This window comes from Diadema antillarum, unplaced genomic scaffold, assembly GCF_040938485.1.
Source record: "Diadema antillarum isolate AM-2024a unplaced genomic scaffold, OU_Dant_1.0 seq00000682_RagTag, whole genome shotgun sequence".
NCBI lineage: Eukaryota > Metazoa > Echinodermata > Echinoidea > Diadematoida > Diadematidae > Diadema > Diadema antillarum.
The window spans coordinates 2,226,881-2,241,786 of NW_027271587.1; the positions used below are offsets into that span (position 1 = coordinate 2,226,881).

General features: G+C 40.1%; 1 protein-coding gene across 1 annotated transcript in view; it reads left to right on the forward strand.

Moving 5' to 3' along the window:
- The first annotated feature begins 11,019 nt into the window (after positions 1-11,019).
- LOC139737141 (ribosomal protein S6 kinase 2 beta-like) overlaps positions 11,020-14,906 on the forward strand; it is a 115,309-nt gene continuing 111,422 nt past the window's right edge. Inside the window, exons 1-2 of the mRNA XM_071647819.1 lie at positions 11,020-11,241; positions 14,413-14,454. Coding sequence (XP_071503920.1) covers positions 11,182-11,241; positions 14,413-14,454 — 102 coding nt within the window. The 5' untranslated portion in view covers positions 11,020-11,181. The remainder of the gene's footprint in view (positions 11,242-14,412; positions 14,455-14,906) is intronic.

The window sequence follows — 14,906 nt, forward strand, 5'->3', positions numbered from 1 at the left end:
TGGACTCCATATTTTAATGTCAACGGACATTGCTACGGCAAAGCTGTGACGGGCTGGATTCCTAGCTGGACAATATAAAGTGAATCATCATTCAACGCATCGACTGGACGTGGTCGTTGGATTCTGCACATTTCGCTGGGAACATTATACGGTGGATCTATTGTGGACATATACCCTGGATTTATAACGCGGACTATTGTAACCTGTGCCTTTGGATTTACGTCGAAGGAATCATTCATCGGTGCATCACGGATCATTCATTTGTGCATCAAGCATCGTATTTGGACACTACCAGGAAACTGTAGGGATTTCGTGATTTAGTGAGTAAGTGATTCCATTACTGACTTATATTTGTTTCTAGTGATCATTATTGTACTGATGTGAAAACCGATTACGAGTCTGTACCCACAATATCACTGTTAATAAACCGCCTGAACATCAGTTGATTGTTTCTTTTGTGCGATCATTCTCGGAGTGATTTCGGTCGTAACAAAATTGGGGGCTTGTGTCCGGGAAGTGAATTTAAAGCCAAAACTTAGAATTTGGAACGTTCCGGAAGCCAGAATATTGGTACAGACATAATACCAGTTGAGTTAGTTGTTCAATTGTATATTGTGTGTAATACAGTGTGACAATGTCAATCAGTACAATGGATGTTCAGGCATTTGTTCAGAGGACAGATTTGTCCCTCAAAGATTTGCAAAGGTTACGCAAATGTGATTTGACTGCTATTGCACAGCATTTGAATGTTAATGTTCCACAAGGTGTAAGAAAGTCAGAAATTCTTGACTTAGTAGCTGGTCACATGGAGCTCAAAGAAGAAATTCATACTCCTGATCAAGCTCAAATTTCAGATCAGACACGGCTTGAGCTTGCTAAATTGCAAATGAAGGAGAAAGAAATGGAAATGGAGAAAGAGAAGATGAGATTGGAAAGAGAGAGGGAGAAAGAACAAAAAGAACTGGAAATGAAGAAACTTGAAATGGAACAGAAGAAATTTGAAGTGGAGCAGCAACTGAAATTGCGTGAGATGGAATTGACTCATGCACAAACTGTTGGAAATCGTGAAAGGGCTCCCTCTGAATTTGATTTGGCCAAGAACATTCGATTGGTGCCAAAGTTTGAAGAAAACAGAGTTGATGCATATTTTGTGTCATTTGAGAAGGTGGCTAACAGTTTGAACTGGCCACAGGAATTTTGGCCCTTGCTCCTTCAAAGTGTGTTTGTCGGCAAAGCAGCAGATGTGTATTCATCTCTCTCTGAAGAGCAATCATGTGACTATGCTACAGTCAAGAAAGCAGTGTTGAATGCTTATGAGTTGGTGCCAGAGGCGTACAGACACAAGTTCAGAAATTCGTACCGCAGACCAGGCCAGACACATGTTGAGTTTGCTCGTGAAAAAGAAATGATGTTTGATAGGTGGTACAGATCCCTGAAAGTGGATCAGGACTTTGATAACCTACGTGAGGTTGTTCTCTTGGAAGAATTCAAAAAGAGTGTTGCTTTCAGTGTGAGGTCGCATTTGGATGATCACAAAGTGACAAGTTTGCATAAAGCAGCCTTGATGGCTGATGAGTATGAGCTGACCCACAGAAATGACAACAGACCACCTTTCAGGAATTTCTCTGGAAACAAGAGAGAAAAAATCAGTCGAGCAATCCAAAGAATGCTGGTCCTGAAAAAGGCCCGAGTTCTGAAACTTCATCGGCACCAAAGCCTCAATCTGACAAAGGGTCCAGTACAAGTGCAAATGTCATCAAATGTTTTCATTGTAACAAGACAGGGCATGTAAAGTCACAGTGTTGGAAGTTGCAAAACAAAACAAAGAAGGACTTGGGATTTGTCATGTCAAAAAGTGTCCTACCAGAAAACAGTGTCCCGTTCAGTGAAACACAGGCCATTGAAAGTCAATCTCCCAAATTCAAAGATAGGATGAAGCAGGTGGATGAGAGCTACCGTAGCTTTTTGTTTGATGGTGAGGTGACCCCATGTACTTCTGGTGAGGCAGGTAAGCCAGTAGTCATCCTGCGGGATACGGGGGCCTCTCAGTCATTGATGGTGGATGGTGGTATGACTTTTCCACCAGATAGTGCAGTTAATGCAAAAGTCTTGATTCAGACTGTTGATGGCAGTTATATGTCAGTGCCACTGTATAGAGTGGATTTGAAGTGTGACCTAGTTTCTGGTCCTGTGACTGTTGGAGTTGTTCCTGAGTTGCCCATGGCAGGGATTGATTTCCTGTTGGGGAATGACTTGGCTGGGGACAAGGTGGTTGCGTCTCCAGTTGTTTCAGATAAACCAGTGGTGGTTGCTGAAACTGAGCAGTTGCAGGAGGAGTTTCCTGGGATTTTCCCAGATTGTGTTGTGACTAGGTCTCAGGCTCGTAGAGCTGTTCAAGATGATGCGGATTCTGTTGATGTGGAGGAGAATTCCGGTGTTTGGTTGGCAGAAACCTTTTTCAAGGATTTAAATGATGGGGTTGCTGTATTAGGCTCCGAGGCTAACAGTGATGGGCTGTTTAGCAAGTCTTCCTTGGTTGAAGCACAGCAGGCAGACTCTGAGTTGAAAGGCTTGTCTCAGACGGCGGGTTCTGAGGCTGAGGCTGAAAAGGTCCCTGAGTGCTATTATGTCAAAGATGACATTTTGATGAGGAAGTGGAGACCTCCCCATAGGCCAGCTGATGAGGATTGGACGGTGGTCCGTCAAGTTGTTGTCCCTCCTAGTTACCGCGGTGAGATCTTGAGGATTGCTCACGAGTTACCTGTTGGCGGCCATTTAGGCGTCAGAAAGACAAAGGATCGGATCATGAGGCACTTTTATTGGCCAGGGTTGAATGTGGATGTGGCTGAGTTTTGCAAGACTTGTCACACATGTCAAGTGGCTGGTAAACCACAGCATTCAGTGAAGCCGGCGCCATTAATTCCGATACCTGCGTTTGAAGAACCATTCAGTCGGGTTTTAGTTGACTGTGTTGGACCTTTGCCTAGGACTAGGTCGGGTCACAAGTACCTCTTGACAATCATGGATATGTCTACACGGTTTCCAGAGGCTATCCCATTGCGAAATATCACTGCTAAGACTGTGGTAGATGCTCTAGTGCAGTTTTTCACTAGGTATGGGTTGCCCAAGGAAGTGCAGTCTGACCAAGGGTCAAATTTCATGTCAGGCATATTTCAAGAGGTGATGTATCGTTTGGGTGTGAAGCAGCTGAAGTCGTCAGCTTATCATCCCCAATCCCAAGGTGCGTTGGAGCGCTACCACCAGACCCTAAAGACAATGATTAGGGCATTTTGTGAGGAGTATCCCGAGGATTGGGATAAGGGCATCCCTTCCCTGCTGTTTGCAACGAGGGACTCCCCAAATGAGTCGACGGGTTTCAGCCCATTTGAGTTGGTGTACGGTCATGAAGTTAGGGGCCCACTGAAGCTCATCAAAGAGAAATTCATGACTGAAGATGATGAGGTCCACCTACTTGACTATGTGTCAAAGTTTCGTGAAAGGCTTTCAAAGGCTTGTGAGGTAGCTAGGGAACACTTGAAAGTGTCACAAGACTCTATGAAGAGAAAGGCAGACAAAAATGCCAAAGCCCGAACTTTCAACCCAGGTGACAAAGTTCTTGTACTGCTGCCCATACAAGGTGAACCACTGAAAGCCAAGTTCAGTGGCCCATACAATGTCAAAAAGAAACTCAATGATGTGAACTATGTGATCAGTACGCCAGACAGACGAAAAGATCAGAGGGTGTGTCACATAAACATGCTGAAAGAGTACTATGAGAGAAAGGCTAGTCAGCCAGTAGGCGTAGCTCAGGTGGTAGTAGAAGAAGTAGATGAAGAGGATCAAGCTCAAGATGAGAATGGAAGTGAGCCCTCTAGTGCCAGGTTGTCTAACTCAGAGATGTTAGGGAAAGTAGATGAGGCACTGAACTACCTACCTGAAGATCAGAGGAAAGATGTGACTAGTCTGTTACATGAGTACAAAGAACTGTGTAAAGACAAACCAGGTTGCACCCCTCTTGCTGTACATGATGTTGATGTAGGAGATGCTGACCCTATCAAGCAGAATCCTTACAGGTTAAACCCGAGCAAACTGCAAAAAGTAAGGGAAGAGGTTCAATACATGCTAGACAATGACATAATAGAACCGAGTAAAAGCAGTTGGAGCTCCCCAATCGTCATGGTGCCCAAACCGGATGGGTCTCAAAGATTCTGTATAGATTACAGAAAGGTGAATGCCGTGACGAAAACAGATTCTTTCCCCATTCCCAGACTAGAAGACTGCATTGACAGGGTCGGAAATTCTGCATATGTCAGTAAAATAGACCTTCTAAAGGGATACTGGCAAGTGCCCTTGACCGACAAAGCCAGAGAGATTTCTGCCTTTGCTACACCAGATGGCTTGTTCCAATGCAAAGTAATGCCATTCGGCATGAAAAATGCTCCGGCCACCTTCCAACGGCTGACAAACCAAATCATTGCCGGACTTGACAACTGTGTAGTATACATTGATGACATCCTTGTGTATAGTGACACGTGGGAGGAGCACATTACACACTTGCGGCAACTTTTTGATCGACTCAGGGAGGCCGGATTGGTGATTAATCTGGCAAAGAGTGAATTTGCAAAGGCCAAAGTGGTGTATCTCGGGCATGTAGTCGGTCAGGGACAAGTATTGCCAAGAGAAGCCAAGGTAGAGGCTATACTAGGCTTTCCCATCCCCCAATCCAAGAAGGAGTTGCTCAGATTTCTGGGCATGGCTGGTTTCTACAGGAAATTTGTACCAAATTTCAGCACTGTAGTCACCCCCCTAACAAACCTGCTGAAGGGCAAGGCAAAGTACACCTGGACTGATGAGTGTCAAAGAGCCTTCGAGAAACTAAAGGCAGTCCTTGCTAATGAGCCTGTTTTGGCAGCTCCTGACTTCGCAAAGCCATTCAAGGTGGCAATAGATGCTAGCGATGTGGGAGTGGGAGCGGTTTTGCTCCAAGAAGATGAAGAAGGCACTGAACGACCAGTTAGCTACTTCTCTAAAAAATTGAACACATACCAGAAGAAGTACTCCACAATTGAGAAGGAGGCTCTCAGTCTCATCCTTGCCCTCCAGCAATACGAAGTGTACTTGACAAATAGCAAAGGGGAGATCACGGTCTATACTGACCACAACCCCTTGGTCTTTTTAGACCGGTTCAAAATGAAGAACAACAGGTTGTTCAGATGGAGCATGATGACGCAGCCATATGCACTCAAAATCAAACATGTGGCAGGCAAAAACAATGTAATTGCCGACGCTCTGTCAAGAGTGTAACATGAAGAGAGTATCAAAGGTGAAAAGTTTTCACCGCATATTATTTCCAGTGTATGTGTTTAGCATATTCATTAATGTGTGCAAAACAGTTTGATATGATTATATAAGCTCCGAGAATCCAAGCAATATCATTGTAAATAGTATCCATGAAAAGAGAACATGGAATTAATACAGCTATCCAAAAGGCATGTGATAGTATGTGATTATTGTTGCTTGACTTGGACTTTACCTCACATTCGTTGCAAATAACAATGAGAAATTGAGAAGGTAAAAGAAACCCTTGCTACAGCAAGGCTTTCTTTTTCCCATGGGGGATGGTGTCACAAAATTAAATGTACACACTAGTAGTTATGTACACATACATGTATGATGTACTGTATGCCTGGCTGTTTTAATGTGTATGTACATAGGTGGACCAGATTAATGGAGAACATTCTATGCGGTATAGATATAGTACATACAGGCTGACCAGATCAGTGGAGAATTTTCTAGGTGGTATACAATGTAACTACACAGTACATGCATAAGAGGAAATACATTATAACTCACTCAATCTAGAATGATTTCACCCTTTCCAGAATTTTCTGGGAAGTGCTTACATATTTGGCTGAGTGAGGCACTGTCCCTGTAGCCCAATGTGATTGGTAGTTATTCTTGGTAATGATGTTTTGTACATAGTTAGACAGTGAGTCATCCAGGTTTCCTGGAACTTGGACTGGCTAGTAGGTTGGAGAGAGTTATAGAATGTGCTAGAAGGGGGTGAATGGATAGTATATAAGCCAGAGGAATTCTGCAGTAGGCAGAGTACCCAACACCTCTGCTCTGAGAGTTACGTCACTTCTGGCTCTGAAGCGACTTGTTATAGTCAGTCCTGTGTTACCTGCTGACCTGTTATGTTTGTGGAGATACATATACTTGGCCTGGGAGACATTTTGCCTGCAGAGAATTAATGTGCCTTCATTGGACTCCATATTTTAATGTCAACGGACATTGCTACGGCAAAGCTGTGACGGGCTGGATTCCTAGCTGGACAATATAAAGTGAATCATCATTCAACGCATCGACTGGACGTGGTCGTTGGATTCTGCACATTTCGCTGGGAACATTATACGGTGGATCTATTGTGGACATATACCCTGGATTTATAACGCGGACTATTGTAACCTGTGCCTTTGGATTTACGTCGAAGGAATCATTCATCGGTGCATCACGGATCATTCATTTGTGCATCAAGCATCGTATTTGGACACTACCAGGAAACTGTAGGGATTTCGTGATTTAGTGAGTAAGTGATTCCATTACTGACTTATATTTGTTTCTAGTGATCATTATTGTACTGATGTGAAAACCGATTACGAGTCTGTACCCACAATATCACTGTTAATAAACCGCCTGAACATCAGTTGATTGTTTCTTTTGTGCGATCATTCTCGGAGTGATGTTACTGCCAGTAATTGTCAGCAGTTGTGCCCGATGCCCCCCCCCCCCCCTCCTTAATTTCCAAAGCGAAAAAATACAGCTACAAACGGCGGTTTCTGGACTGTAAAATATCAAAATTTTCAAGCTCGCTCGCTGCGCTCGCTCTCTTAGTCGTTATGCCATTCTCCTGATATTGCAGCCAGTAATTGCCAGCAGTTGCGCCCGGTGCGCCCCCCCCCCCCTAAATTTCCAAAGCGAAACAATGTATAGCTACAAAGGGCAGTTTGGGGACTGTAAAATGTCAAAATTTTCAAGCTCGCTCGCATTTAGTTGTTATGCAATTCTCCTGATGTTGCTGCCAGTAATTTGTCGTTTCACACCGTCATTCCATAATTCATGTAAGGAAAACTTATCATGTTACTCAATGACTACGCTGTGGAATGTATCACATTCCGTGTGGATGTATTGTAGTCCCCATAAAGTTTGCAGACTGACAGCGCACGCACACACACATACACACGCACGCAAGCACAGGCATACATGCACACCCTCAAAATTATTTTTTGACCCACGGTACGCCACTGTAAATAGGCCTACATAAAGTGATGTATGATGTTTTTAGATGTCATATAACCGGGACAAGTTATTGTTCCTCCATTCAATAGCCATAGCGACACAAAGGAGATAATTATGTAAATCATCAGTCAGAATCTAGCCTATACTATAACCTTTAATAGTTTCAAAGGGGAATTAAACAGAAATTGAGTGAATTGAGCGATAGAACACATCAGTGAAGTTTAAGGAAAACCGGACAATCCTTTCAAAGAATCTAAATGTATGAATTTTAAAGTTCCAGTGCAGCCGTGTATTCCAGAAAACTTCAGTTCGTGACATCATTCGAAACAACAATAAACAATGAATAAACGATATAGAGAATAAAAAATATTTTTAAATGAGTAGTGTACATTCCTTCGACATGTTAATGACATTATGTCAAGGTATACATTCCCCTGCTTCCTGAAAGAGGTAACGCTAAGTGGAAATATGTTGCGTTTTCCTTACGTTTTCTTCGAGTGATTTTCCATACGTACAGTCTTCTCGTCCATTATATGGCTTCACCTAACCTTTAATGCTCATAACTTTTCAACGGATTGTCCATTTTTTTTTCAACTTGACTTGTTTCTCTTTTTTACAGGATATATTGGCTTTCATTCTCCTTCATGCCATTTGAGCACTCAGACTGAGTGCTAAAAAGGGCATTATGAATACCCTCGATAATTATCATTATCATCATTATTCAAGGACGCTTCATAACATGGAGAAATACCCCGAGAGGCGAGAGATGACTATCATGACCCCATGCAGACCCAGTGGCGGGTCCAGAGGGGCCCGGGGCGCACTGATGGGCGCCCCCCCCCCCCCCCCCACTATATTTTGTTAAAACAAAAGAAATAAAATGAGATAGTTTTGTAAAAGGCGCCTCCTCTTTACCGGAGTTTCTGGATTCGCCCCTGAGACCCCTTATTCAATTTATTCCAGTCTTATAGGGGAATGTTTATCATTTTTCTTCTTCTTCTTCTTTTTCTTCTTCTTCTTCTTCTTCTTCTTCTTCTTCTTATTATTATTATTATTATTATAATTATTATTATTATTATTATCATTATTATCATTATCATCATTATTATTGTTATTATCATCATCATCGTCGTCGTCGTCATCATCATCATTATTATGCATTCATCCTTATCTTTATAACTTTCATATAATTCTAAATGTATATGACCATCAAAGTGTAAAGATTGGTTACAACAATCATAAAGATGATGATCCTCATAATATGCCAGCTAGTAATTATAATAGATATATCAGACACCTTTTAAAAAGATTCATCTTCTCATAAATGAGATGTAGTTTAGGAGTTAGTTTCCATGACTTGATTCCCTCGTATAAAATGTGTGTGTGTGTGTGTGTGTGTGTGTGTGCGTATCTCTCTCTCTCTCTCTCTCTCTCTCTCTCTCTCTCTATAAGCAAGATTATAAATCCCATCCTTGATATCATTACTTCTCATGTCATCAATTTTGATGCCACAATATTCGAAAGGTAACCATATATGATCGGGAAGACATGCACAAACAATGAATAATAACCATTGATGTGATGGATACTATAGTGTTTCTCTTTTATTTCACCTCAAAATAGGGGAAATTTGGCGAAGATTTGTATTACTAGTGTATATAAATATATATCTATATGAATATATATATATAGTTATAATGTGAGACTTGTGAAACGATGACAGCGAAATCTTGACTTTTTAAGCACAATCCGTCATAACAAACGCTGAAACTACGATAACCTTCTTATCTCACATTCAACCTTGCTTTAAAGTCCTAACAGTTCTGTCTGTCTGTTCTCAAGATTTGGCAACAATACTCGAATAATTTGAACATGCGGGCATTTCACGTAGGACCTATAACTTATATATTTGAGTACGATATTTTAGCTAAAACATAAGATAATGCCCCTCCCACCCATCCACCCCACCCCCCCCCCCACACACACACACGATCTCACAAATAAAGAAAACAAGGAAAAAACAACTAATGTATATAGGGACAAAGATTCTCTCTCTTCATCTCCACCTATAGTGAGTGATTGGTGACTTGAGTATACATCCATTAATATGTCGTATTGTTTGGACAATTATTTCCGAAGCCATTACCCTCGTCAAGCGTTTGCTTTGCATAAATAATGATGGTCTCCTTGCATGTTCGATCTGTTATATTTAAAGTTGCTTAATTTGTCTTTTGAACGGCAGGTATATGTTTGCATAAATGCATAAAATAACACCTGCTCGTTTTCATTTTGCATTGTTATGGAATAATGTCGGACATTTTATTTTGATCGAATCAGTCATATCTGCTTCAATTGATAGATTTGAACAATATAATTGTATTCAATCAATTCTTTCAGTTGACTTTGTATTACACCTATGTATGAAAAAGAAATTCAGAAATAAAATCAATCAATCAATCAATAATTATGAGTGAATGATGCTAATCTAATTCATCATTTTTTAAAAGTATTCAAATGTGCCAAAAAAGGGGTGTGCTATACCTGAACTCACAAAAGATATTGGGTTTACCTTATTATGAAGTACTGTTTTTATAGGCCTACATGCAGCGATAAGAAATTATATACAGACTGTACATATATTTTTAAGCAACCTTTTGCAGAAATGAAAACATCATGTTTTTACTATGTTGAGTCACTCTGACCTTCAAAAATAATTCAGACTACCGCAATGGTAGTTTGAGATAGATTTTTTCAAAATCACAATCATTATTGGGCAGTGGAGGAGGTGGTAAGAATATGTGCCTTTAGGAAATTGAAAGAGTCTCCTATGAATCAACTACAATATATTCAATACTGCTTCATGCTAAACATTATAATATTTTGGATAAAATGACGTCTCTGCTTTTGACCGCATTTCCATTTTAGTCTTGTACTATTTATGAAATGACGTTGCAAGGCAATTGCGATATCACAAATAAATTCTGACATCACCCGCTATTTCGAATGTCAATGTTAAATGTACAACAATTTCTAACAATTAAAACATTGTGATATCACAAAGCAATTCTGACATTACGCGCTGCTTCGTCGGTCACGAAATCAATTTAATGAAAATAAAATGGCACAAATAAAACAATAGTTGTGACATAATATAATCGCGCCCTGCTTCATATGGTCATTGTAGCATAGGATCCCTTCGTAACATCGCATCCACGAATTCTTGCCTCATATTTTCTCCTTCTTTGTTTAAATTTTTGATCCCAAATATAAAAGAAATAGCTTCTGGTTAAAACTATTATATGGGTCTCGGTATCTTCAAAAGACGTGACAAGTACTGTTTTGGAGTCACCTCTGCCAACAGTAGTTTTAACCAGAAACTCTCAAGGCAAAATGGTTTTGGCTTGTTTGCTTGTTTGTTTTATTATTTTGTTTCGTTTTTGTTTGTTTGTTTGTTTGTTTTTGCACACAAACTGTTATTTCACGTCTTTTGTTAGCTTCGGGCATTTTTGATGTAACAAGTTAGTAGTCGAGAAGCAGATAGCAGTGCTCTTGTGATTCTCTTCTGTTTCGAAAGAGATAGTATACCGCCACCTTTTGTCCCCACAAACCATGCATAAGTCGTCCATTTTGTGGAGCGCAGTGAGTGAAGAGGCTACGGGTGTGATACCAGTCAGCGCGCTACCAGGCCGAAGAGAGCGAGATCGGCACGGCAAGCACGGGCATTCTAGCGAGAGCGATAGATAGCCATAAAGTCAGCCTATTATAACGGTGTGTGTGATCTGTGCCATGCATGCGAAATCATAACCCGAAAAGTCGTTGACACCACCTTCTCCCCGGACGTAAATACCATCTCACAAAATTTTCCTAGGACTCCATTCCAAGATGCCGCTACACCAGCTAGCGGACCCGTGGCAAAAAGTGCCAGTCAAGCAGCTTGCGGAGGTATGATATTTCATATTATTTTTCTAATTTAGAAGGTGCATATTAAAGAGTTCGCTATTACTTGGCTTGGTGGGTCATTGTGGCCTGTGGAATGTGTATAAACCTGCACCGGAAAACGGGATCACCGTTGTGTTTAGCGTACCTCATCCTCATCGGCTCACCAGCCAGCCAACCCAGGGCAGAGTTTGAGTGCTACCTACCTGTCGGTACCAGGAGTTGCACGACCACTCCAGTAATAATGCTTCTGCTGTACGCGCAGAATCAACATTTGATGTGGGACCATTTTTTAACTAGCTTGTACTGCCATGACTACATGTAAAATTACTAGAGTCTCGGTCTGCTTGCCCGCTACCAAATGTGGCCATAATCCCCATATACACCATTAGTAATGTACGATTACACAGTTGACCTACCGGTATCACCTAACTAGAGTCTAACAACATTAGTCCTATGTAGTGCAAATAAATTCTTCACAAAATAGTAGAACTGTGTACAGTTAACCTAATAAACCTCAAAAAGGAGAAATGCAAATGGAAGAGTTACTTCAAGGTTGGAACCGCTAGCTGGTATCTTCTTAAAAATCAAATTATTGTTTGCCTTTAAAAAAACAACTTATCGTATTGAAGTCAAAGAGTAAATATCAATGTACCAGTATTTTTTTACTATTGTAAATGTTGGATTGATTGGAAAAGGTGATCATGGGAAATGGAAGAATGTATGTCGCCATTAATTAGAACCCTACTTCAATACTGAGCACATAATGTCTTTATCCACTTGGAACTAGACCAAGCTTGACACTCTTGGAACATTAATTGCTGTAAAACACAGAATTTCAGGGATAGGGGGTCTAGAGCTTGTTGGTAAATTTTATTACCAATGGAGCGAAAAGCTGTTGGCAGCTGTGCATATCATCCAGGGATATTACTGGTATTATAATATAATAACCATATTTCCATGGTACAATGTGTGTGTGTCCAACTACCAAGTGGTATTTAAAAGTTTGATGTGATTTTGGGCAAACCACTTTAGGGCCTATGTGCTTGCCTCCTTTTCCAGTATGTTGATGTGATCACTAAAAAAAAAAAGATAATAAATTCCCCCCCCCCCCAAAAAAAAAAAAAAAAAAAGAAAAAAGAAAAAAAGAAAAATCAGCTGTTGAATGATAGGCCCTACTAAATATGTATGTGAATGTTGATATTTGTCTAAACAGAAACAGTAATGATCAAATCATTCTTTTAGTTTTATCTTCATCATGAAATATGTTGATAGTATGTCACACGAGTATCATAGTGGACCATGATTTTTTTCCCTTCCTTGATTTTTATTCAAAACTCATATTTTCTTCCGAATGAGAATGTACAATATAATTACTAAAATATCAATGTCCTTTGTGAGTTTCAGAACACATGCACATTTTGTATTTAAATGAATTGAACCTGTAATTGGAAATTGAATAAAGTAATTGACAATCTTGTTCAACTTCAATTCATCCTTGACTAACAAAATATCTGTCAAAATGACTGAAATCTTTACAGGAGTTTGCTCACCCAATTCAGTATAAAAGAGGCATATGTGTTACAGCATCAGTAACTTCTTTTTGAAAAGAAAAATAAGTTTAATCTTTGTTACAAAATCACTCGATGTAATAAATCCCCTTAGGGTGTAAAAAACAAATAAAAATAATCATCTCAAAATGATATACAATTGTAATGCAGGATGACTGCTTCAATATTATCAGACAGATTTGACACAAAGACATCTGTATTTTTTAAGATTATATTTTTCGTGTTCCCTCTCTCCCTCTTTTCGCTGATGGATTTCCAAATCTAACATATGGCATGAAATAGAAGTCCCTTGTGTGAGAGAGCCTACAGCTACAGTTTGCACTTCACATAGAACCCCACTTCACTGTTCACTAGAGAACAGAATCAACACCTAGTGAAGGGCTCAGCAGAACATGTGCACCCTTAAAGAGCAGTAGAGAAGATATGAAGCAGAATTGACCTACATGTAGAAGAAGTTTCTAATCAACAGCTTGATTGTAAATGGTGTCAGCAGCTTTTTGAGGTGATATCAATGAGCGGGTTAACCATTCACTGTTTATACAAAGGCAAAGCAGCAGGTATTCACCAAACAACGAGTAAAAAAAGACTTCATTGTATGATTGCAATGTGGGATTTGATATTGATGATATTTATTGTGTGCTATAACTACAGACATCCGTCTTTTCGCTGGTCTTTAAAAGTCTGCTGTGAGTAATTCCATCACATAAACACAGTCACACCTTCAATCTTTGAGGCCACCTGTTTTAAATGGCAGCCTCCCCTGTGGACAGGCTGCTCAGCTCAGGGCTGTGACAATATCCACACTGTCATTGTGTATTCTGTACTAGCTGTCCGGCTGCATACACAGCAGCTATTGGTTCATACGTAGCTTGGAGTAATGAGTGAATATATGCCTGCTGTAATAGGTCTAAGGGGGAAAAAGATAAGAGGGACCATTGCAAATTACCTTTTTCAATTTGATAATGATAATGTCTTTATCTCTGGAGTGAAAATTTTTTTCTTTATATTTCGTTTTTATCTCAGTAGGGCTGCATTATTATTTTTTCTTGTTGCATGAAAAATACAAAGTTCCTTGATCTATTACTGAGATACTAGAGACATATACCACACTGCAGTTTTCCATGCCTACTAAAGGAGCTGCATATTGTAGGTCATAGATACCCTTCTCAGGCTGCCCATAAAAAGGGAATTTGTATGAGTTCTTTTTGGTATCATTCTACTATTGTAACATGATATATTGTTGAATGGATAGCCTGATTTTCCACAAACTGTTGCTGAGTATTTCACATATCATTCGGCATTCATTGAATCCAAGTACATACATATGTGTGTCAGATCTTGCGTGTTAACCGGTTGAGGACAGGCTTATTTTGCTACAACACTCATTTCCCACAGACACCTGCCGGAGTATAATCGGGACTTGTCCTCAACGGGTTAATAAACCACAAAAATTTCGACAAGTATGCAGTCATCTTTGATTGTTTGGATCCACCACACAACCATGTTTGTGAGCTGGTGCTGATTTTAGTTCTTTGTTTGTTTACAAGTGCTCAACAATGCAGGCTGTTTTACAAATACGTTGCTGTCTTTTTTGTTCCTTTTGCAGGGAAAGAGCCATGAAGAAATGCTGGACGTCAGTAACAGTCATGTAAGTATTATACCATCTGTCGTCATGGTTACCTAAGAAACAAAACAATAAGGGATGCATTGTGCACACACAGACAGTATTAAATTAGAGTATTGTATTTTTTGCTTTGATGAGACGTGGTAGTATTGACAATATTAGTATGGTAACAAAGCCAACTGCTGGCTGTATAGTCTATTACCTCAAATAGCACTTAGAATTGTTTAGAAAAAAACTTTTGTGCTGCATCAGGGGAAAAAAAAAGTGAACACAAATGCAGTCCCTTTACACATAGGCGACTGATGACTGAGAGTTTCTGCACCGCCAAGAATTTGACCTCTCAGATTTTGGCAAGCTCCCAGTTACCTCGGGATTACTCAGCAATAATATGAAAAGTATTGTAATGTTAGAAACTGTATACCTCATGGTATTAAAGCACATGATCATGAATGTTGGACAGTTTAATGCCTTTTGCT